This window comes from Conger conger, chromosome 4, assembly GCF_963514075.1.
Source record: "Conger conger chromosome 4, fConCon1.1, whole genome shotgun sequence".
NCBI classification, from domain to species: domain Eukaryota; kingdom Metazoa; phylum Chordata; class Actinopteri; order Anguilliformes; family Congridae; genus Conger; species Conger conger.
This window is the reverse complement of record NC_083763.1, coordinates 45321405-45346752: the sequence shown is the minus strand read 5'-3', so window position 1 is coordinate 45346752 and position 25348 is coordinate 45321405. Positions and strand designations below refer to the sequence as shown.

The following is a 25348-nucleotide window of genomic DNA, read 5'->3' as shown; positions in this document are numbered from 1 at the left end:
TAAAGTCTGGCAGTATAAACATGCAGACTTCACCTGCTTTCCAGGTGAAGTCTGCAGGTTAGACTTATTATAATAGGGATATACACTCATATTAGTTATTTACTAGACTTATTTACTAGACTTAGACTTCTACTGGTGTAGCCTATCCACTTATGAGTTATGATGCATTGTGTGTTGAGAGATGCTCTTCTGCATAGCACTGTTGTAATGTGTGGTTATTTGCATTACTGTCATCTTCCTGTCAGCTTTGACCAGTCTGGACCTTCTCCTCTCTCATTAACAAGGTGTTTGAAATCAGAAATTGCCCATTGGATCTAAGTGAGCATACTTGTCTGAATTTGTTACAGAACCTTCTGAAAGTAATCTTCTTTTCTCAGAATTAATGTCTCATATTTAACCATCTTTCCTCTAAAAAAGTTTGATTAAAACAAAATTACCACTGACTATGTTTAAGACAATGTAATTACGCTTTTTGCGTTTTAAATTTATTTGGAAAACAAATGTTACTCACATCGGCCTTTTTAAAACCTTTTCAAAATATACCACACTTTTATTCAAAATGTAATTTTATTTCAATCAGTATAAATGAAATAAAGTATCCAGGATATGCAAGCCAATGAAATTCTAAACTTTATTGCCATTGCACTGAACTACTGTACAAACAATGCCTTAAAAAATCTCGACCAAAAATGGCATCAGCAGATAATGAGTTTAACCAGCAGAAGAATCACCACTGTTAATGAATAGACCTGAAATGTTCTGATTTTAAAGAGACAAACAGCTATGAAGTTACAACAACACAAAATGGCTTTTTGACCATTTTGCTTCCTTACATTTTTCTTCACAATTAGGAACTGTCCAATTGTATATCACTGCTATATCATTGTATATCGCTGCTATCAATACATGTGAAGTCAAGCATATGAAGTCAACAGGCCAAACTTGCAGGATTGAGAAGAAGAAGAAGAAGAAGAAGAAGAAGAGGTGGAGGAGACTGACAGCTAAAATTGGCACTTGCATGCCCTTGCTGTCCAACAGTTAGTAAAGAAGATAAGCCATCCAGCAGCCCCACTCGGTCTGTCTATAGAAAAGTAGACAAATAGCATTTACCAAAACAATATATTCTTTCACAAAGCAGCAAAGCACTGGAGTGAAAAGGGTGATTTGCTGTAAAAAAAAAGAACACAAGACAGCTACTCATTTGCAAATTGTGTGGGATTTCTGTCCTTGATTGATGATCTGGCTTGCCAAGTCTTTGTTATGGTCAAGAATCACAAACCAGAAAAGAAGGCAGTTTTGATTGTGTCATTTGACTGAGCGTCCCATCTTCCCACCTCCCTCATGATGCACTGGGAAAAATAAACAGTAAAGATTAATATTCCCTCTACATACTAAATCACATTATACAAACAGCACTATGAGTCATACTGTATATCAGGGATATTCAATCTTCAACCAGAAAGGGCCTGTGTGGGTGTAGCCTTTTGTTCTTTCTGTTGTTACTCACTTGATTCTACTATTACTACTTGGTTGGAACAAAACCCTGCAACCACACCAGCCCTTTCTGGGAAAGATTGAGTGTCTCTGCTGTACTGTATATGAACTAATTAAAAAACAATTGGAAGTGATTTCTCAAGGAGGACCTCACCATCTTTAGTGGGTCTTGCCGGGACCTTAGATTTGTTAGGGAGCTCAGAGCTGTCCCTGTAGTCCCTGGGCTTGTTGGGGAGCTCGGAACTGTCCCTATAGTCCCTGGGCCTGATGATGGGTTGAATATCCCCTGGACGAAACTTCACTGGCAGAGGAGGCTTACTGGCTTGCATCATGCCTGCTTCAGAGCGAGATGGCACCACAGGCTTTTTGGTGAGGCCAGGGGGCTGGAGAGAGGCGGGGACCTGCGGTTTGGTTTCGCTGCAGGTGTAGGAACGGATTCGGGGTGTTGGGACCGGGGCCAGACGGTCGGCCTCCGAATCTGATGGCTTGGGAAAAGCGAAGATATCTTCTCGAGGCTCCTTGTCCTTTGTGCGCGAGGGAGCTTTTTGCTTGGTCATGGAACCATAGAGAGGGTTGTCGAACATTTCGGCGGGGATACCATCCTCAGATCTGTAGGGGTCACAGCACAGCACTGGTCACAACATCACTTTGAGTTTTGTATCATTTGCTGTTTCTTCTGGAAAGAAACAGGGAATCCAAATTCATTTAATTTACTTAATTTATTCATCCACACTAGTTCTTCCATTTTGATTAGTTTCCCCTTTTTGTGTAAAGCACAGCAAGTATTACATTTATGAAATAACTGCCATCATTTTCCATATGACCCCATGCACTGAAAAAAACCCATATAGGGGTAGCCTGCAGCAGGGGTGGTTCAATCCCTGGTGTAGCCACAATGAGGCCCTTGAGCAAGGCACTCAAGCCCACATTGCTCCAGGGTGGACTTTCCCCTGCCTGGTTTAAATTCTCTTTGGATAAAAGCATCAGCTAAATAACACAAAATGCAATGTAACATTCATCAACTTTAGAACCTAGCTTTAAGTGTTTTGTGGTACAGTGCGGGTATGAACCAAATTGTACTCACGTGTTTCCTGAAGGACTGCAGACTGGAGAGAGATTACTTGGGGTCATGTCCTTGCCTACATGCCCTGGTGGGCTTGGTCTGGCAGGCACACTGGAGTTCCAGGCTCTGTTCAAACCCACCCCCATGTAACTGGGGTTACTGATATCAGAAGGGAGGGGGAAGGCAGACCTAGAGAGGAAGGAAAAAACGAGTGCAATTATCAGTGATAATTACAAAGCTTCAGTGTTACAGACAATATAAATGGAGAAGAGAGTTTTCAGAGAGTTCAAAGGACAATTACTATATTTTCCTACACTATGGACAGCAATGAATGCCTTCACAGAATATTAAATCTAATGTGCGAGAATTGACACGAAGAGGCATGTTAAAGTCTCACTTGTTGCCTTTTTGACTTGCTCCCGAATCATCCCCCAACTTGATGAAATCTGCAAAAAACCAAAAGGTGATTAAGGACTTTAAAATGGCCGAGGCAGAAGTTCAGATTTTACCCGAGAAGCAGCTAGAAGCTGCTCTCTTAGCTCTCTGTCATCTGTAAGGGTAATTTTCTTAATTGATTCTTAATTGACAATGTGTGTTAACATAAAGACAATCACGTGATTACAAATAACCTTTTAGTGATAATCCTTATTACTATTAGACCACTTTCTGAATTAAGTGCTTACTAGGAGTCTTTCTCTGTCTCTCTCCAGCAGACAGACAGTCTTTGACCTTAATGTCTCTGCTTCTCAGCTTGCACATTCTGGTCTTACAGCAAAGTCAACAAGGGGTATTCAGAAGACAAAATACTGATAAATGTTCGTGGCCAGCTTCATGTGTTTTTGTTTTGGTAAAGCCCCCCCTTCTGGAAAAGTGTGTTTAAGAGTCTTACTGTGTCTGATTCAAATCAGAAAGCCGGTAAGCTTTCTCACTTTCTGTTATTTCTTTGCAAATAAATCCGAAAGTTAAACTGAAGTATAGGTATCGTTGTTTTTACTGGGATCTGTTTCATCAGACGATGCTCACCTGTGAAATGTTAAAAAGGGCATTTTTCCCTAACACATCTCATGAATGCAATTTCGGAGCAAGTGAATTCAGATCAATTTTAGAACAGTCTTTAAAGATAAGTTGGACATAAGATCAATCCAGCCATCTGTGTGTCCAAGTAGTGTGGGGTGACCTCACCGTATAGCTTCTCTGTCTGCTTCCCCCCTGAGATGCGCAGTTGGATGGCGCCCGACAGCATGCCCGTCTGCTCTCCGTGGTGCGTCAACGGGATGTGGAACTCTGCCATGGAGGATTCAGCCGCTCGCAAAGCTACACAGCCCTCTCCTACAAACACACAGCCACAAGAAAAAATGGTCAGTCTACACCAGACCTGGGTCATTTTTTTGGCTTCAAATACGTTTACTGACCTTGTCTGGTGTATTGGAACCTATGAAATACGTGCAAACCCCACCTTCTGGTCCTCTTGGTTGGCTCAGTTGCACCAGGCATGATCAATTGAGCACAGAAAAGTATTTGAATCCAAAACAATTACGTATCTGACCCAGGTCTGGTCTATGTAATGGCACTCCTTTCTTAAGCAAGGAACCATTGGTGATCCTGCAGAGTGAACTAAAAGTAGACATAGAATCTATGGGTGGCCGGTGTTTACTGCCAGACTGACCTAACTGCAGTTCATTCTCCCACTCTCTTACCATATGACTCCTCACTGTCAGTGGACTTGACACTTATGAGGATGTGCTGATCCAACAGATACTCCGGGTCTGAAATGATGGGAGTGAGCTGCAATACAGAATCAGATGCAAGATGCACCGTCAATGTGGTCCTGATGACATGGACATCACACACATTCTCAAAGCTGAAACTTGCGTTACCTCAACCTGCGTTCCAAATCGAACCTTTATTGACCCGTCTGAGTGCTCTTGGTTCTCTCCCTCAGAACTCTTGACACAACCTGCAAATGAAAATACCTGTTTTCACTATTCCAACATACGAAGACTGAGGTGACGTGCATGGCCTTGGTTTAGCCATGGAGACATAAAGAAGACATATTTCTGCAGACAAACAGTGGGCTCCAGAATTATTGGCACCTTTGATAATACTGTAAACTAAAAAATAATACAGTTATTGAACTTAGCTTTATTTTTCAACATGTGTAAAGTAGTGTGATTTATCAATGATTCAATGGAATCAGCCAAAGACCACTGGCAAAACCTCTTCAAAACATCAATGACCACCTCCATATCTGTCAGTAGGTATGAGGTAGGCTTTTCTTTCCACCAAACGTGTTGATGGTGTGTATGGCCAAAACGTTCCATTTTGGTCTCATGATCTGACCATAGCAATCACTTTCAGTCATAATTCCAATGATGTTTGGCAAACTTCAGATGTTTGTTTATTTTGGTCAGTAAAATCTGTCTTCGTGCCACCCTTTGTGCCAGAGTTTGTTGGTATGGAGGTGCAATTTTATGGTTCTTCTTTAGACTTGATGATCCTTTTTAAATTTTTTCATTATTGCCCTTACAGTGCTAAATTTAAGTGTTTGTGCATTGTTCTGTACCCATTACCAGACGATCAATTGCCTTTGGTCTCTTCTGAATTGACAGTTCTTTGGCTTTTCCCATGCTGATGGATGACAAAGGGATTTTGCATACATGTTGCCCAATTCTTATCCTCTAATAAAACAGGAAGGGATGGAATGAGACAATACAATTCTTTTAGATTGATATAACTAAATTCAATTGTATTGACAATTTTACTTTTTTGATTTAGGATTTGGGGTGTGAAAAACCTTGATGCCTAGCATGTTTGAACATAACATATAGATTATTATCTGTGTTGTTCATTATTGGCAGCCTTTTTTTCTTGATTTTTACTAGTAGTTCTGGAGCCCACTGTATGTGTTGATCGTACTTCCTGGAGGAGGTCCGGGTCATGTAATACAAATGAGCCTATTGTAAAGACGGTGTCTTACTCTCCAGACAGCTGGAGTGGTACTCAATGAAAAATCTTGTCTTGGACTTGGTCATAAGCCTTGCCATGCAGTTCATGAACTGAATTGCTCCCTGAGATACACTGTTCGGATCTGAAACAGGAAAAGAAACATCATTTCTTATTTTGGTGAAATCATATATTTTTTATCTTTGTCAAACTTATTCTAGGAATCCACCATGGATACTAGGAATACATCATGGCCTTATAGAAGGAGACACACCAAGGACAATTGTAAAGCAAAGGCATCACTGAACAGCCCACGCTGAAATACCAGCCTGTTTTCAGGCAGTAACCCTACCATTTTTTGAAACAAACTGTGATGTCACTCCCACTTCAAATGTAGCAAACACAGGAGAATGATCGCTTGTCATGATGTCGTTGGTGCAGCCTACAGGGCAAAAGGCAAGTTTAAAAGGGAAGTTTATTGCAGGTGTCAATCTTGCATCACAAGCTACAATGTAGGCAGTCCATTTATGAGGAAACCTACTGACATGATGCTCTTCGAGCTCAGTGTCCTAATCTAATGAAACAAACATTAACAGCAAAACTGGCTGAAGTCATAGCAGCTGTCATACTAGTTTGCGACAAAGTAAGAGTAAACATCTGCGTTCATGATGGTGAAAATGGAAACCTACCATACGATTGGCAAACAACATGCACAAGGGGGTAGGACTTGCGCAGAACACGGTCACACCAGGACGGAAGGTTATATTTTGTCTAGAGGAGTAGAAAAAAGCAGCCATTTCTTTAATTCACCTCTGAGATCTAACAAGATCGATGAGGCAGTAGTGAAGTGCAAAACACAAATAAACAAGGAAAAACACAAAAAATTCAGATGCAAGAACAAAAGGTTGTAGCCCTGTAGTGACAAAACGCGTAAATGCATCTGTTTGCTGTAGAGAAACATAGGATTACAAAAAATGCAGTGGTCAAACATTTTTAGTTTCCACTTGCAAGACATATTGAACCTTCAAAAAGCTGTGCAACCATGCTGCACTGTGGTATATAGCACACTTACGCTTGCACTGTGGTAAGAATCAGACAAACAGACATCATGATGGGGGACGTCTAGGCACAAAATGAATTGCCTCAATTCAATCAAATGCACCTAGCCATTCTATTGCAATTCTATCAAACCGAACACGCTTCTCTTCCAGATTCACTCAAACAAAGTCTGATGGTGATTAAGACTGAAAAAATTCAAGAAACAGGAAGTGGTGTGGCCTGAAAATTGAGCTGCCGGAACAGTTTCTCAGAGTTTCATATCTTCCCATACTATGGCAAACTCTGAGATGAATATAGCATGATACAAATGTGCAATGCAGATTTACAAACACAATTACCAACAAGGTAATTACCAATAAGGTACCTGGTGCATTCCTGGGTGTAAGTCACTTGATAAAACTATTTTTTGGGGCTGCTGGGTAGGTCACTTGGTGAAAGTACTGTTTGCAGTGCATGAGTGAATCTGCAAAAGAAGCTTGAATTGCTTATGAACTTAGACTTGCTAGACCTATTTTATTGGATCAAATATGGCCCGGCCCCGACTGTGGCTTGCAGTCCACAATACAGGCAAGGAATACAATTTACTAAGCATTGTTCAAGGGATATATGGGAGGGAGTCAGTTGTCAGTTATAGCAGTGTTCATTGCTCGAGCAAGCCCTGTTGGCCATCCAGGTGGCCATGGCTTTCTCTCTGAGCACACATATGATTGGGTCTCCTCTGCCCCACTCTGTGTGTACATGGCTTGTGGCTGTTTTAGAGGAGCTTGCTCATACATAGATTACAAATTCAGGTGGGATTGGAGACACCAAATTCATTATAAAAAATAATAAAATATTTTGTAGACAACAACCTCTTCTGGGAGAAAATCAAAATATATTAATATATACAGCCAGATTAATCTGCTAAATCTGGTTTGTTTTCATGTGATTGCAGATGCCCATTACATTTACAGTTTACATTTTAGTCATTTGGCAGATGCTTTTAATCCAAAACGACTTACAAGTGCATAGGCTCTTCCACAGGTTAAAGCATCAAATCCATAACTAGTAAAATACCCATGAAGGGCTGATCTAAACAAAAATACAGTCATAAGTGCAAATTTCTTCTTTTTTTTGTGTTAAACAAGAGGGATATCGGAAAGGGGGGGGGGATCAGGAGGGAGGAAAAGGTGTGTTTTTAGTCTGTGTCGAAATAGGGGGAGGGATTCTGCTGTCCTGACAGTGGTAGGCAAGTCATTCCACACTGAGGAACCAGAACAGAAAACAGGCGTGAATGTGCAGCTCGACCGCCAGGTGTTCGTAGTAGCGACCAGAGTTGGCAGAAAGTCTGTTGATTGACTGAATCCTACTGTAAATTACCAGCAGAGGGCCCTACTGAGCTAATTCTATTCCTTGGCAGCAGCGAGAACATGAAATGTGCTTTTTGCTGCTGTGACCACCCAGCTAGGAAATTGAGCATAACAAGCATGTGGACATAGGGAAACAATAAACAAACATATTTAACCATGCTTTGGTGTGTGTATGTATATGTGACACTGTATCTCGGTACTTCTAGAAAGATGTGCAAGGCCATCTGAGAAAACATACCCCTGTGGCCTTTGCTTTCGTGTAAGCATACTTCTCACGTGTATCCCTCTCAAAACGGTATGTGGGGGGGAATGTGATCTCTTCCTCTTCTGCAAAATAATTTGTCATAGAGTAAAGTCATAGAGTAAAGACAAATTCATTTGATAGAGTAAAGTCAGTGAATTTAACAACTAATAAATACGCCAAATCATTAGACTTATTAATTTGGGCTAGAAATGTACAGAATTGTGGCAGTGAGTGACAACATTGGTCTCATAACACCTAATGTCATATTAAAAACTAGATGTATGTCAGTACATCCAATTCTGTTATAAAGCAGTACTTTCAAAATGTGTGTTCTGATGGTTCCAGTACCGATTATGTTGGACTGTTTTTAGGCCTATGTTGATATACATATGGGCTCCAGAATTATTGGCATGCTTGATAAATATGCACAAAAAGTACTAGAATAGTTATTGACATAGGCTTTATTTTTTAACATGTGTGAAGTAGTGTGTTTTATTGTCGATTCAATTAAATCAACAATAGTCTTACATTTTTAAAAGAAAAAAAAAAAGTTTCACAATTATTGGCACCTCTGGTTTAATACATTATGCAAACACCCCTGGCAAAGATGACAGCCAGGAGCCTTTTCTAATAATTTGTGAAAAGGTTAGAGTACATATTTAATTTATTTAATTATTTTAAAAAACATAAGAGTAAATGTATTGAAATGAAAGTATATAGTTTTATTATATGTTTCAACATCGCATATATATTCGCTCTGGATAAGAGCATCTGCTAAATGCCATGTAATGTAATGTAATGTAATGTAATATTGTTATCTGTGTTGTTTACTAAATAGAGCCATTTGTCTTCATTTTTATCAAGGGTACCAATAATTCTGAAGCCCACTGTATATGGTAATACAGCAGAGCATTGTGTATCACAATAGGAATGTGTAGTGGCAACAGTTCATACTGACCATAATGCAAAAAGACCTTCTCATCTCCCCTCTCCATGGTGAGCTGGTCTCGGCTCAGGAGTTCCGGATACTGCTGGCTCTTGATCTTTGCTACTATATTCTCTGCTTCCTGCACAAGGGTGAACAATGCAAAGTATTGGCTTTTCTTGTCTGGTGATGTAAGAAAGCCACTGTCTATGACGAGTCCAAAATGGAGGAACGGACGGACGCTTGTTTACACTCCCTTCAGCTGCATTACTTTCAGATTTGCTGTGCGATTTTCAACTTAGACTGCAAACCTGAAGATTTTGAAAATGTTATAGGGACTGATTTGAATAAAAGCACATCTTGAAAACCTTAAGCTTTGACAGTTAATGATCAGTATGTATAGCAAACAATCATATCTGTGAGGGTAAGATCAGTGAGGGTATTTAACAGACATGGACTGGTGTAATAAGTACAATAATGTAATAATGTAAGTGCCACTCTAGTCATTTGACATGACATGGTGGCTAAAATCTTGTGATATTGATATATTTGTCCTGCAAACATCTGTTCCTGAAAGTAAACTACATTAATTAAACAGGAAGTGTACCTAGCCCAGTGAGCTATTGCAGGTGCTATTTTGCAAGACACTATTTTGATGCCCTGAGCTATGGTTTTAGACATTGTGTGCTGCACAACCAGTTTAGCTATTGTGGAGCTATAACTAAATAATTACTGTATGTCCTACACAACATCATAAAGACGTATAAAGAAATATAAAGCAACATATAAGACATACATTTTGGGACTATGCCTGAACTCTTCTGACTACGGCATTGCAAAGTATTTTCAACTTACTGTTGAGGGAAGCTCAACACGATAATTCAAATCACCCAACCAGAAGAGGTGGGTGAATCGATGTGTGATGTCAAATGGATTTAGTTTCTTATCGCCAAGGTTCAAAAAGCGTAGAATGCTGATGTAGTTCTGGTTTCGCCTGGTGAGAGCAACAGAGAAAGGTAAGCTAACTTAACTTAAATATGTATTGTACATACTTTTACTATAGCTGATGCAATTAACAGAAATAACCAAATGTCTTCCATGTTTATCTAGAGTAATGTAGCGATTCCATTGCCATACGTATTGAAGCTGCATTGCAACCTCCTTCAAACATCAAACGCATCTACTCAAAATCATCCGGCTGGAGCAAAACATTTTGGATATGCTCTTTTCAAGTAAGCATTTAATTTTTTTTAACAGAGACACCCCATGTTCCAGGGAATTAAAGAGACTGCAATAACGACAAAAAACCCACACAGCTGGCTTTTCTCAAATAAACAAATAAAATAAAATGCTAAGTTGAGCCTTGACAAGATGAGAGGGGCTTAGACCCCCTTTTATATGCTTATCATAACCCCCAGTTACAATATTAATAATATGAAAAAATGTGGGTACATACTTGCTTGTCAGATCAAGCATAATATACGGTAGCTTCCTACATTGTACACTTACTGTAGAGCCCATATCATAGACACAGTATATAGTGAGTATAGTCACTGAACCAGTGTACAGACTGATGGATATCAATGCCAAGCTAATCATGGAGACATTTGCATCTAGTTCATAACATTTGGGACCACAGTCTGAATTCTTGGCACCATGTAAACCAGCTGTCTTTCTTTACACATAAGCTCTTTTAGTTCTGTTGAAGCCAACAATCATTACACAGACAGTGCTGTACAGACAGCAGTGCAGCAGCCAACCTAAGTTTCTTCTCACTCCCAGAGGTCAGATGGCTGTTGACAAATCCAAAGGATGTGCCATTGAACATGAAGGACACACCTACAGCTCCTTTATTTCCTAAAAAAAACCAAGATAGCAGAAATGACGTTATACACGTGCATGGTGTGTGTCGTAATATGGTCTCTGGGTCATGATTAATTTGTACACACATACTAAGAGGTTCTATAGGACCTTCTGTACAATGTGACTGACCCAGAGCGTTGGCGATTCCTGTCTTGACGCTGTTTGAGAAGATGTGCGAGATGCGGTTCTCATGCTCTGGCTTGGCCAGCACCACGATGCGAATGCTCCACAGTGTGTGGATGGCCACCTGAGAAACATCACCACCAGAAAGAGCTTCAGTGGAAAATTACGGCCAGCCTGTAGTGTAGTGGTTAAGGCGCATGACTGGGCTGGGCCCTGACGGGTGCTATCTGATTTCAGTTTCAGATAGCAGCCATCCATTATATGAAACACATCATTTGTATACTCTATAAATGCACAAATTACTTGATTTTACATAGCATCCATTACAAAACTGCACATTCGATTCAGATTAAGTGCTAGCAGCAGTGCCTGATCGGAAAAATGAATCCAGACCCTGATTTACTGTATGTACCATATTAACTGTGAAAGTAGGCTATTTCATGCTATTCCGGCCAGTTGGAGGGTCGTACTTGTTTGAAGCTAATATTAGTGATGTCCCTCAGGGTGCTTTTCACGACATCGATCCACTCCCGTTCTCCCAGGGGGTCCTCCTGAGTCCCGATGACATAGATGTCATGAGGTATTTGATCAGCAGTGTCGTCCTGAGTCTTCCCCAGGCCCTTCGACTGGAACCAGGAAGTAATGTTGTGTGGGGGGCTGGCATTTCCTTAAAGACAATAGGATCCCAGTTGAAAGACATGTATACATCATGGCTTCTATTCTTGGATTTTCCTTCAGTGAAGCACACCAACGTAAAAGTATTAGTCCATGATACAGCATTGCCTCATTGAAATAATATTTGACATGAATTAATTGATATTGTTAATAATTCAAGGCAGTAATAAAATATAATAAAATATATAATAAAAAGTGATATCTTTACCCATGTTCCATGTGCCTATGAAGATGGTAATCATATCAGGTTCAGGCTTGTCCGAGTGCTTATTCTTCATCTGCTGGAGGAGCTGGCAAAATCCCTCTCTTTTCTTAAAACACACACACACACACACGCACACATGCACACACATACACATGCACACACACATGCACACGCACACACGCGCACACACACGCGCACACGCACACGCACACACGCACACGCACGCGCATGCACACGCACACACATGCACACACACACACACACACGCACACACACACACAGGAAGGGTTATTTTACAAACACAAATCAAGATAGCAGCTCGCTCTGCATAACCTGGGTTTCGTAAGTCTGTGGGTTTCATAAGCATGTCTTTATTTAGGCATCAGCAGTATGACCATGTAAACCATGTACAGTGTCCTCCATAATGTCAGGGACAAAGACCCATTATTTATTTGCCTCTGTATTCCATAATTTGAGATTTGTAATAAAAAAAAAAATGTTTCTCCGGAATAGTTCAACAGGAATATTTGTCAGAAGAAACAATTATTATCTACTGCATATCTGGCAGCAGCGCGGTGGTTTGAGGCTCATTTGATACCTTGGACCCTTGATGACGTAAAGCCATTTAGCCAACAAATGTGTTCCATACTATATCAGCATAATTTACAGTTTACTCTAGGCTCACCCCCTAATTTCCATAGAGATCCATTCAAATGCAATGAGTTTTATTATCGCTTATAGGACAACCTGAAAATAAGATATCCTGATGAGGTTGATAGGTCACAGACATCAGGAAGTCATGGCATGCAAAAGATGTGCAACAAAATACTCAACCTTTACATAACATTGCTGTGTCACAAACATTATGGTGCCCTGAAATGGGGGGGGGACTATGTATAAACACCGCTGTAATTTCTACATGGTGAAACCAAAATTTATAAAAATGCCCTTTATATGACAATGAGCGATTTAACCACATGTGATTTTTTATTACAAATCCCAAATTTGTACAGAGGCAAATAAATAAATAAATTACGGGTCAAACATTATTCAAATAGTGACCTAAAGAGACGAGGGGGAACTGAATAGCAACGTTGTATTAAATGCCAGGGTTTTACCTTAGAGTCTTCAAAGACATACTCCTTCCTCTGTGTCTTCTCTTTCTCCGTCTCTGCCACAATCACCAGCTTGTTATGCACCTTCTGTGACTTCACCAGCTGTAAGACTGCACATAGATTTGCAGTGATGCATCCCACTGACACAAGAAAGCTAAAAAGTAAAACCCCACCTTTGGCAATGACACCGCTGGGCCTTACTTTTGTTGTGTACAAAGTATTTGTCCTCCGAGCCATCTTTGGATTTCTTGACATACACCTTTCCACCTTCCACATCTACTTTGAGATATGATTTGGTTGGAATGCTCAGGATATCGAATTTAACCTGCAAAAATAGAAATATTTTGTCCTCAACATTGTTCTAGAGAGTACCGTAATTTTCAGAGATGATCTTCTACATACCACTGTTGTAATGTGTGGTTATTTGTTATTTGTGGTTATCTGTCACCTTCCTGCCAGCTTGCTAGTCCGACATTTCACTTCTCCTCTGACATCTCTCATTAACAATGCATTTTTCAGAACTGCTGCTCACTAGATATTTTTAGTTTTTCACACCACTTTCTGCTCTAGAGACTGTTGTGTTCCAGTGTGAAAAGTCCAGGAGATCTGCAGTTTCTCAGATACTCAATCCACCCTGTCTGGCACGGTCAAAGTAATTTACATCATCTGAAAAACCTCTTGACCATTTCTGCATGCTGTATGCATTTAGTTGCTGCCACGTGATTGGCTGATTATATTATTTGCATTAACAAGCTGGTGTACAGGTCTACCTAATAAAGTGATCACTGAGTATGTATTATCTGCAGATTAACAAACAAACAAATTTCAACTTTTCAGTATCAAGATACATTTAAAAGTAATAAAACCATCTGTTTCTTTGAGTAGCAAAGGCAACACATATTAGTTAACAGGCCTCATGCGTTTGCCTACAGTTTTGTATTGGAATTTTCCAGTGACAGATGATCTCTGTAGTGATTTTGGTACAATAATGAAAGTTCCACAATTCTAGCAATGAACAAAATACTTCCCTTTTTGCAAAAAATACAATAACTCAATCCTACAAGATCCTAATGACAAAAAACATAATACTTTTATTTGGCCAGTGCTTGTAGCATAAGAATACTGAATGCGTACTGTACTCATGTTCTGTTTGCATACTGTATGTGACTATTTTATTTGTTTGCAGGCCTTACTTCAAAGGTTACAGGTGGTATGAGTGAATTTCTGTGGCCACCATCATATCCAACTGAATCAAATACAACATTCTTCACCTGAAAGAAAAGAAGAAGGTGGAGGGAAAAGGGATTATAAGCCTACAAAAAAGTCAGAAATCTACAATTTGCACATGGCAAGTATATTGAAACAATGGAGCATATTGTACATTGAAACACTGCACAGCAATATAAAAACAAACACAGAATCTTGCTATAAGGTTCCGAGGCACCCTTCTATCTTATAATTCCTCTGCTAGAACTTTATATCCATTCATAGACCCTGGAGTACAGCTTAGTACCTAGTACTCAGTACATTTTTACATTTACATTTCAGTCATTTAGCAGATGCTTTTAATCCAAGTGCATAGGTTTGTAAGTGCATAGGTTTGTAAGTGCATAGGTTATTCAACCAGTTAAAATCAAATCCATGAATAGCAAAACACACATGAAGAACTGTTCTAAACAAAAAACTAGTCAAAAACTAAGTGCAAAATTGCAAAAAATACAATAACCTAATCCTACAAGATCCTGCACTTACAATGACTATAGTTTTTTTGTTTAGAACAGCTTGTCATGCATGCTATTGATGGATTTGATATTTTTAAATGGTTGAAAAACCTATGCACTGAATTGTTTTGGATTAAAAGTGTCTGCTAAATGACAAAAATGTATATGTAAAAATGTACTGGGTACAATTTTTGCTTACATAAAATTGCCAACTTCAGAATTTCCAAATTCATAACTTTTTTTGAGTACATTATTTTACATTTCATCTCAACAATTTCCCAACTAAATGGAAAAACAGAAGATTTGCATTTTTACAATTTGTTACACCTACATTTTTCGTAATTGAAAATGTGTAGGTTAATTTGAATGGACCTATGCCCCTAGCATTTTATTTTATTTATATTGTTTTGCCTTGTGATTTATGGAAAACACAACTATTTTTTAATTGAGATAGGATTTTGAACTAGATGAGATCCTCATACTTGTGGGCGACATGGCTCAGGCAGTAAGAGCAGTCGTCTGGCAGTCAGAGGGTTGCCGGTTTGATCCCCCGCCCGGGCTGTGTCGAAGTGTCCCTGAGCAAGACACCTAGCCCCCAAATGCTCCTGACGAGCTGGTCGGCACCTTTCATGGCAGCCAATTGCTGTTGGTGTGTGTGAGTGTGTGTGAGTGTGTGTATGAATGGGTGAATGAGAAGCATCAATTGGATAAAGGTGCTATGTAAATGCAAACCATTTACCATTTACTTGCAGATAAATATCTTGGCAGCACATAGAAAATGCAAATGCTTCAGCCTAATTGATCAATGAACTGTTGAACCATGGAGATATCATAATGCTTAGAATGCACGTGAACATAGAAATTGAATGCAGCCATTTAGCCACACACATTTCAATAATTCTTCGAAAATTGTGTGCGGCTCTATAGTCATCACACATTTCAGCAATTTTGTGTGGTATGTGTCAACGGATCCTCTCCACTAGTCACAGTTTCCCAGACATTTGTGCAAAGCAAAGCTTGCTCAGGCAATCCGTGCAGTAGCTGATGACTATGTTCAGTAACTACTGCACATGCTCAACCAAACACATATCAGCAATGGAACACATTTCGTAAACATACAAGGGCAATTTCACAGGAACCAACATTACAATTGCTGGATATTTCAGCGGTCCAATACAGTCACATAACAGATTGACATATGCTTTTATAACCCTCACGTGTCAATAACTTTTATCATTCTCAACTATGTAGCTGTATTGGGCTTTACCACCCAAATATCCAGCAGTTGTAACATTAGTTGCAGTGAAATTGGTCAGATTTCCCCAGTGCTGTTCATTGCCAGGGATGCTCTTTGTATGCTTTGTTTGCTGTTACATTACATTATTGGCGTTTGGCAGATGCTCTTATCCAGAGCGATGTACAGTTGATTTGACTAAGCTCCCCTGGAGCAATGCAGGGTTAAGGGCCTTGCTCAAGGGCCCAACGGCTGTGCGGATCCTATTGTGGCTACACCGGGAATCGAACCGTCGCCCTTGCGGGTCCCAGTCATTTACCTTAACCACTACGCTATAGGCCGCACTGCTGTTGCTCAGAGAATTGCTCTCACCCAAGCTTCCACCTCTTATTCGGATCTGCTTCCATGTATAATGGGGGGCAACGCAGATCCATTCAGCACTAAACCAAAAACATTATATTGCACATCTACGAATAGATCTAAATATGTGAGTTGCCTTGACTGATCTACCTATTAATGCTGTGACGTCCTCCTTGCTGGCCACGTTATCTGGAAACTTTTCACTTCTCACTCTCATTTCCTCTGCCATTTCACCCCTCACCAGAAAAACTGACCATCTAACCATTTTCTAGTCCACATCTTTCTGATCCTCCCCACACACAAAGCTGTGATCCATGGAAAATAGGAAAAAATGAACTTGCCCAAAAATGAACTTCTCTGTGCTAAGATTCAGCAGTCTACTCTGCCAAAGACTTCTTTTCAAACAAGAACAAAGCCACTACAAACAACCCACAGTTCATGAGCTTCCTTCTCTACTTCACCCATCCACACCCACATCCCCCTACTCTCACAACTGACAAATTTGTTTAACACCTTAAATCCAAAGTTATGATAGTCATTTGTGGCAAAATGGCAAATGCTCTCACCGTCAACTTTGAGTGTATCACCGTTTTTGGCTATTTCAGATGCTTATATCATGCAGCTCCTAAGATGCAAAAACCTATCCAAACAACTGCCAATTAAGATACAATATACTTTATTGAACCCCATGGGGTAATATGAGCTCTTTAACCAATCCTAGCTTCTTAGAGGGCCATCACAGAAGCCTCTATTGAGGTCATGAGAACAAGGTGTGTGGATTCAATCAATGGCTTAAATGAACCACTGGTGCCACGAATACCCTGAAAACAAGCAGAATTGTGGCACTCCAGGATTGGAGTTTCACACGTTTGCTCTACAATATCTACAAAAGTATTTTAGTTTCTCTTTACATATGCAACCCATCACATTGCCCAGACCCTTCTGCTGTCTCAATTGCACTGCTGCACTTCTCACCATGCTGGCTACTTTGTGTGTGCTTTCAGCTCCCTTTGCGACTTTTCTACAAGTAGTAACACTCACACGATGACACGCCTCTCCAAACCTCCCTCCCCTGAATTACAATTGTAGCCTTTCAAAAAACAATTACATGGCAGCAAGCAAGAAGTACTGTGTCCCATTACCTATAATCAAACTATTCACTCCAGCCATACTCTTCTCCATAACCTCATCTTGCCATGTACTCACAAAAGGATCAAATCCCTTATAGTGGCCAGACATTTAATTTGGAAACAATAATCCAGTCCAATAATTTCAGTATTTCGGTTCTGTAAAAACATCATATGATAATCAACATAATATCTGACTTCTTTACCTTTTCTTCGATTGAATACAGAAGCTTAGTCAGCTGCTCTAGTCTGAAGGTCACAGATAGACTTGGATCAGCAGAAACCTAAAAATGAAAGCAGAAGAAGAACAATATGCAACACAAAGATTTCACTTTTAAAATACATTGTTTTATTAGCAAAACATGCTAGCAAGGTTTCATTGAAAGCATTTTTTCAATCCAGCTGTGGCCTCTCTTATTATGAAACATCGTGAAGACATAATAAGTGGAATGTCGTGTTGCATTGGTCTAAAACAAACAAGCTCAATAAACATACACAAAACACACACCTTCTGATGAAATTCTCATTAGATTGTTTGGCACAATAAAAATAACGTTTAGAATTATAGCTATGTACAACATATGCAGAGGCAATGAAACATTTTGTCCAGTGCTTTGGGAGGACTGGATTTGCCTCCTGCCAACCCACATCTGAATTAGACTTTTCGTTCTACCTGACTCCTTAGACGTCCAGATCCAGGGGAAAGCTGCTGGTCCATCACTTTCTGAAAGGCTTCCAGTGTCGGTAAAGTGCGGGAAATTTCACTGCATGAAAAACCAATCATGCTTTATTTAGCATTTCTGAACTGCTTCTGTTCTGCTACACACTTTCCAAATGTACAGGATCTCATAGCACACCTCTTGTTGATGTTGATGTGACATGACAACAGTAGGCCTAATCTTTCGTCTGAACCTTTAATTTAAAAGAAAATTATTTTTTCACACGGTACACCTGACCTTGCCTGACGGCACACCATTGTGTCGCAGCGTTGGGAAAAGCTTTTTTAATTAACCAAAATACATTTCGATACATTGGTCAAATATACAGACATCTTTTCATGAGTGAGTAAATCTGGTTTTAAAATTAAAATATGGTTTTGTCAAAAATTGGGGATAGACTGAGACCAGTGCATGTTACTGCCCAAGCCGTTCTTGAGAAGGGATCAGCAATTACTGAAATAAACCCCCAATTCAATTACACAGACTTGCATGGATAGCTTAGCTTAGCTTACTTATTTCCCCTTTTCTACAGTTGTTAACTGCCTTATATTCTGAAAGTTATGTGATGAAAGGGGTAAAAATGTCACTTTTCAGTTCAAACAGTAAATTTAAAATACATCATGCTGGTCTACTATGACAATATTCAGCAATGGCTGATTGTCACAAATAACATCAAAAGATATTGTAGTATTTAGGTTTTTAAAATATTGCCTTTCATTGCATAATAGAAAATCCATACACAAAGTAAAAACTCAATATCTTTACCATATGCTGACCTAGAGGCATTTTGCATTTTGATGGTTTCATTAAGACCTGAACCATAATACAAGTATTTCTAATTGCTTGACTATGCCCAAACAGCAGTAATATCCGTCACTCACAGAAATGGCAAGTATCCAAAAAAAAAAAAAGGTTTTTAATGCAAAAGTTATTATTGAGCCACGAAGACATGCAATGTACAAATGGCCTACACTAAATGACATGCATGCCACAATAACATAAACATTTAATAAATGTTTTTTTATTTAATTTACAGGAAAAATTACCTGCTTAAATTCTTGCAGATGCCCTGCGTTAACTTTTTCAGCTGTGGAAGAGTGGGGTTACCATTCTGCACTTGTTCTGCATCGAGACTGACCATGTTGCGGAAGTAGTCCTGGATGGATTTTATGTGATCTTCTTGAGCACTTGGATAAGAACAGGAATGGGATTTAGCTTCATTCACTAGGTGATGTTATTGCAGATGGTTGCAATTGGGTGTTTGAAATAAGCTGTGAGTATCTGGCAATCACAGCAATCATTAGACTCATATCATGCATTCTGAGGTTGAGGCGAACACACACTCTATCACTTGATGTTGTAAAGGGAGACAGTGAATACAGTAGCGAGCAGTACTTACTTCGATATGTCTATGTGCTGCAGTCTCTGTATGTATGTTTCAGAAATGGAGGCCAGTGCAGGCTCAAAGCCCTTGGAAGAGTCGCCATAAGACTCTTTGGCATCACTCACGCAAGGCCCACCACTGATATTTCTTGGTGGTAGTTGAGGAGGCATCGACCCTGGCTCTGAGGACAAATGTTTAAAAACACACGGATGGAGTTCCAACCTGTGAGTAATTCCTGTGGCTCCGACAGCAAGGGGAGATCGTACACAGAGGAATCTGAGGGTATCCATTTGTAACTATTACAAGCACTGCCTCATAGCAGCATATATGGGACAGAGAAGACACCATACAGGTTCCAGCCGGGCCACTCCATCGAGGACAGGTTGCCAAGATGGAGGTATTTACCTGGCTCGTCCTCTGTCTCACACTCGTTCTGCACTGCGAACTGCAGGTGTGTCACCAGACCCAAGTTCTCCTTGCGGTACTCCTCCACAAGGTCGTTTATCACCGTGAAGAAACGGATGGGCACACCCACAGAGGCCTTGGGGCGGAAATAAAACAATCACAGGGTGATGCAGCGTGCCATCAAATATCCACGGAATGTGCCGGAGATTCACCTACTCAGAACTTCTAGAAACTGCTTTTGATCAATATAGCCATTTAATGTCCATCTGTATTACTGAGAGGTTTTAAGAATATTCTTTCATCATATTAAGTGTCTGAAAACAACAATTTAATAAAAGAACATATACAGTAACATGTTAATGTACTGTATTATGTTTGGATTTTCAATATGTGTAACATAATATCCTTGTCCATTGTGAGTCCAGCTTATAATTTGAATATTATCCATATTCAAATATTCTCTGAATACATACCTAAGGAACTACACATTGAAGTGATCCACTTTTCAAATGCTCAACAGAATCACCCCTGCCAGCATTTATGGAACCCTTTGACTATAACTATAATTCCATAAATGCTGCTTAAAAATGATCAATGATATAATGCCACTATAAAATTATTCTCCAGATTTAAACCAAAACAGTACTTTGGTTGGCCAAAAATCTAATGAAGAAGATACAAAACTACATGTAAATGTCCTGTTGAAAAATGGTGGCATTCGTTTGCTGTTGCACCATTGCCATTACAACTAGTACAATCTTTGTCTCATCCATTCAGGCTTGTAACCAACACCGTACTGTATACCATCCAATCAACATTACTGGCTTACTTGCCCTTAATAGAGGCTTAACTTAATTGATAACTGATTTTTTTGTTATGATGTTACCATTTAGCACCAAAGCATGTCAGTGACTGATTTCTGAGACATTTAGAATTATTTAAAAACGAATTTTATGAAAACGCATAACCCCTTTTGCTATTATTAGTTTGGTAGCAGCAGCTTGAGTAGTAAGTGGTCAAAAGGTCTTTGGTGAACAAATTATTTTGCAAATGACTTTGTGTATTTCTGTACAATACATTATCAACATTATCAAAGTAAAAGAGCATAAAACATATCTGTCTCAAATGAAAGTGAGGGACATGTATTCATATCGACTAACTCTGCATCTAACGCTGGGCGCAGAAGGAACCTTGTGGCTTTCCTGACGCCCACGCGGAGGGTTAAATTAAAACGGCAGAACTGCTTTTGCTGAAAGAGGAAGAAATAACTGATACCAAGAGAAATTAAAAGGTTCACAAAATCAGCAGCATGACCTCCCCAAAGGCATTCCTTGATTGGGGCTGGTGCAAGATAAAGTAACTTCTGTCTTGATGTTTGGCACAAGCAATGAGCAGCGATATTTCATCAGTTGGTTAGTGCTCTGTACCCTGCAATGACACCACTAGGAAGACATAGGCCTGACTTCCCTTTGTGGCCATTGGTGGTCAGCTTAGACAGAAAGAGATAAATATACATGACATGACAAACTGATGGTGAAAGTTTCGACATGTATATGATTACAGGCTACAATTACCAGCAAGGTCTGGGATAAAGTCAGTCTAGCTGAATGTTTGCAGGTCTGGTCTCAAACTATGATTTGAAAGACCTTTAGACTACATTTTGAATAGATATTTCTATTATCGTTTCATGGCAAAACGCCTACACACTGTCAGCTACCCTTGGGTGGAGAGTAGCAGAGCAAGCAAGTTTCACAGCCCAACCAAGTGTTTGCCCATAACAGCTGAAAAACGAATGTCAAGGTTCAGATACAGTATCTCGAAGGTTTATGAATGTTTTTTGTTTTTTTTTACTTAGGTTGGGGTATGGCATGTATGACTTAAATATTGTTCTAATGAATGGAAAGATACTGCAATGTATCCTTTTTTTTTAAACATTAAAAACATAAAAAATTTCCATTGTTTAACATCTAATTTCCACTATTATAATTGAATAGTTCCAGTACCTCCCTCCCCAATTAGAGTGCAAAGCAAAATATGGGATGTGTGCAATAATACAAATAAAATAATTTTTATTTTTGGCAACTGAGGTCCAAAAAAAAAGCTAAATTAAAAAAAATAAAAATCATAATTTGCAGCACTCTGGAATTACCTGTTTGTATTTAAAGAAAAATCGGTCACACTTTACAATAAGGGACATGTAGTTATAACCATTAATTTATTGACATACAAATGAATGAATTAAGCATGAAATTGACTTTTCATCAGTTAATGTATTTGTTAGCTACTCACTAAATTGTTAGCTCCATGAATAGTTATACATTAGCAAACCATAGGATATGCTTATAATTAATAAACCATTGACAAATAAATTAACTGTTTTTTATTTTACCATGAATTAATGATTTACAAATACATAAAAAGCTGTACAGATTGACAGAGTAGTTTGTTAACAACTACATTATTTCATGCCAATTCATGTAAATGTATTGTGAAGTGTTTCTGATAAATCCTTTTAGTGTCATGTTCGGCTGTTCTCTTACTGCTTACTGGAACCATGAGACTTCTCAACAGTTTAGCTCGAAAGAAGAACTACTTTGCAGCAAAAGACTGTGGTCTCTAAATAGCTACACACACAGTCAACACCTGTGTGAAGAGTGTAAACTTCAGTGTAAACTATTTTCTTTAGGGGATAGAGACAAAACATTTTATCATAATCAGATATAAATAGCTGTCCACACCATACCTGTACAGAAAGTTTCTTCTCTTCATTTGGCAAGATCCTGTAAGTGTACACACACTTCTGATACCTATAAAAAGAAGAATGTATAATATAAAAGGTAGTATTAATTCGTTACATTAATTTGTTGCATATTCATGACACAAAAACATAACATCGAATGTGATGGACTCATACAGTGGGTTCCAGAATTATCGGCACCCTATTATTTCAGTGGATTGCCAATGTTGCATATTAAAGTTAGATGCATGATACTTATTTTGCACTTTTCTAAAGTATGCTTTATTTCCAACATGCCTATGTGTCCTATTTTGGACCACATATCTTGTATTACTCTTTCAACATAGCTTGTCTATAAAGCATGTCAGTACGTAACAGTTTTTAAACTAATGTGATTAATTAATAGATCCAGCATTACAGTAGTGTGTGTATTGCTTTAATCTCATTTATATAGGCCTACTATATGTTATTCTGGAGAAAAGTATAGGAGCAGATAGGCTACAGTATGTATGTATATATGGGTCTATATACAGGCTACAGTATGTATCTATATATGGGCCTATATACACTCAGTGAGCACTTTGTTAGCTATTTATTAGACCTTTATACTTCTACTGCTGTAGGATATCCACTTAGAGTTATGATGCATTGTATGTTCAGAGATGCTCTTCTGCATACCACTGTTGTAGTGTGAGGTTACTTGCATTACTGTCACCTTCCTGTCAGCTTTGACCAGGCCAGTCTCCCGTGACATTTCTCATTAACAAGGCGTTTCTGTCTGCAGAACTGCTGCTCACTGGAAATTTGTATTAATTTTTTTCCATGGTTTCTTTTCACGAACTCTAGAGACTAGTGTGCTTGAAAATCTCAGGAGATCAGCCGTTTTTGAGATACTCACACCACCCTGTCTGCCACCAACAATCAGTCCAAGGTCAAAGTCACTTAGATTAAAATTTTTCCCCATTCTGATGGTTGATGTGAACATTAACTGAAACTTCTGAGCTGTATCTACATAATTGTATTCATCGCGCTGCTGCCACACAATTGGCCACAGTTCTTATAATGGGCGGCCTGTAGTGTAGTAGTTAAGGTACATGACTGGGACACGCAAGGTCAGTGGTTGTGCAGTCACAATAAGATCCGCACAGCCATTGGGCCCTTGAGCAAGGCCCTTAACCCTGCATTGCTCCAGGGGAGGATTGTCTCCTGCTTAATCTAATCAACTGTACGTCGCTCTGGCAAATGCCAATAATGTAATAATAATGTTATGAAGATCTTTTGTCTCTAGACCTATTCAGTTTTTATATATACCTGTGTGGCATTGTGCAGGACACAATAGTCTGATGGCATCCTTTAGCAAAGAATGCTATATTCATAAATAGCAGCCCTTCTAGCAACAGTGAACTCCGTAAGTAACATGCTAACTGGGGCTCCCACAGTAAATTGTTGCATTCTCCCCATTGCCCAGACAGGATTTGCTACAATGAGGAGATTAAAAATAAGAAAACCTACAATAGCCTGTATACTATTAATTCGCATTGCCATTATGCAAGTGATTCTTCATTGATTATAAAGCACTATGCCATTTATGTCAGATGAAAGAAGCAGTCTGTTTCAGACAAACTCAACCATGCAACAACACACAGCTGTCAGAAAACATCTGAGCAGTCGATTATCCAATTACTTTTGGTCCACTAGAAAGGGGCCGTGGGATCTATGTAAATAAGGCTGCAATTCCTACATGGTTCACCTGATATGTAAATACCAACAAATTAAAACTGACCATCTGCCCTTTAACCTCATACACTGTATGTTGTACAATTTCAAATCCAACGTGCTAGTCTACAGAGAAGAAATGAGTTGTGTCACTGTCCAAATATTTAGGAACCGTATGGGGTAAAACTGAATTCACTGCTGCAGTAGAATTGTCCACACCATGTGATCATTGATGATTTTCATATTCAAGTGGTGTTACTTGGAGTGATTTCTGTGAAAATTTGACATTTTGAAAATTCTCTGGTTTTCTCTTCTGTGTCAGTTGCATTCTGATGAGCCTGGCCATGATGGAATAGAGGGAGGTGTCTGTCCATTCCCGCTATGTGTATCACCGAAGTGTTTGATCTCTGACCATGTTCTGGGTGCAAAAGACCACAGTCACATACAAATGCATGAGCACGGAGGCATGACACACACACCAAGACACACACACACAGACACAGGAATAGATGACCAGTTACTTACAGTACACAGAGGGCATAGGCTCCTTGGATGGATTCACTGTCCCGCAGTAGAAAGCTTCCATCCTTTGCTGCCTTGGAAAGCAAGTCCTCAGCTTTGGAACGTGTAATATTGCCATGGTACCAAGGCTGGTTTCTTGCCATTCCGACAACAGACCCGGACGAGACTCCTCTTGTTGGAGACTCTATTTGCTGTTTTGCATTTGCTTTCAAAATATACGGAAACACGTCAGTGGAAACTCAGATCGGCTTGCAGTTCAAATTCATTTTGGTCTTCCTCTCTCTCTTGCTCACTCTTTCTCTCTCTCTTCCTGTTCGAGGGGCGAAAGCAGCAGAGAGGAGGAAGCAGCCACAAATACAACTCTG

The 25348-nt window shown here is 39.4% G+C and overlaps 1 protein-coding gene across 1 annotated transcript; it reads right to left on the bottom strand.

Annotated features, from left to right (window-relative positions):
• Nucleotides 1-548: 548 nt before the first annotated feature.
• On the bottom strand, nt 549-25299 carry inpp5d (inositol polyphosphate-5-phosphatase D). Its single transcript, XM_061238305.1, has 27 exons — nt 24987-25299; nt 22752-22815; nt 20009-20144; nt 19619-19784; nt 19266-19406; nt 18174-18264; nt 17707-17784; nt 14252-14329; nt 13260-13383; nt 13062-13168; nt 11947-12049; nt 11534-11730; nt 11070-11187; nt 10838-10934; nt 9933-10071; nt 9111-9219; nt 8147-8235; nt 6190-6271; nt 5853-5942; nt 5535-5645; nt 4435-4514; nt 4255-4342; nt 3740-3886; nt 2955-3003; nt 2579-2746; nt 1649-2103; nt 549-1349 (listed from the first exon to the last, which is right to left on the bottom strand). Exons 1-27 carry the CDS (start codon nt 25124-25126, stop codon nt 1306-1308), a joined length of 3291 nt encoding a protein of 1096 aa, XP_061094289.1. The 5' UTR covers nt 25127-25299; the 3' UTR covers nt 549-1305.
• Between the last annotated feature and the right edge of the window lie 49 nt (nt 25300-25348).

Coding starts and splice junctions, on each gene's coding strand:
- inpp5d (XM_061238305.1), bottom strand. CDS start 25,126: ATGGCAAGAAACCAGCCTTGGTACCATGGCAATATTACACGTTCCAAA. Junction 20,145..22,751: donor AGAAGAAACTTTCTGTACAG/GTATGGTGTGGA, acceptor TTCCGCCCCAAG/GCCTCTGTGGGTGTGCCCAT. Junction 10,072..10,837: donor GGGAGTGAGAAGAAACTTAG/GTTGGCTGCTGC, acceptor TGCTCTCACCAG/GCGAAACCAGAACTACATCA.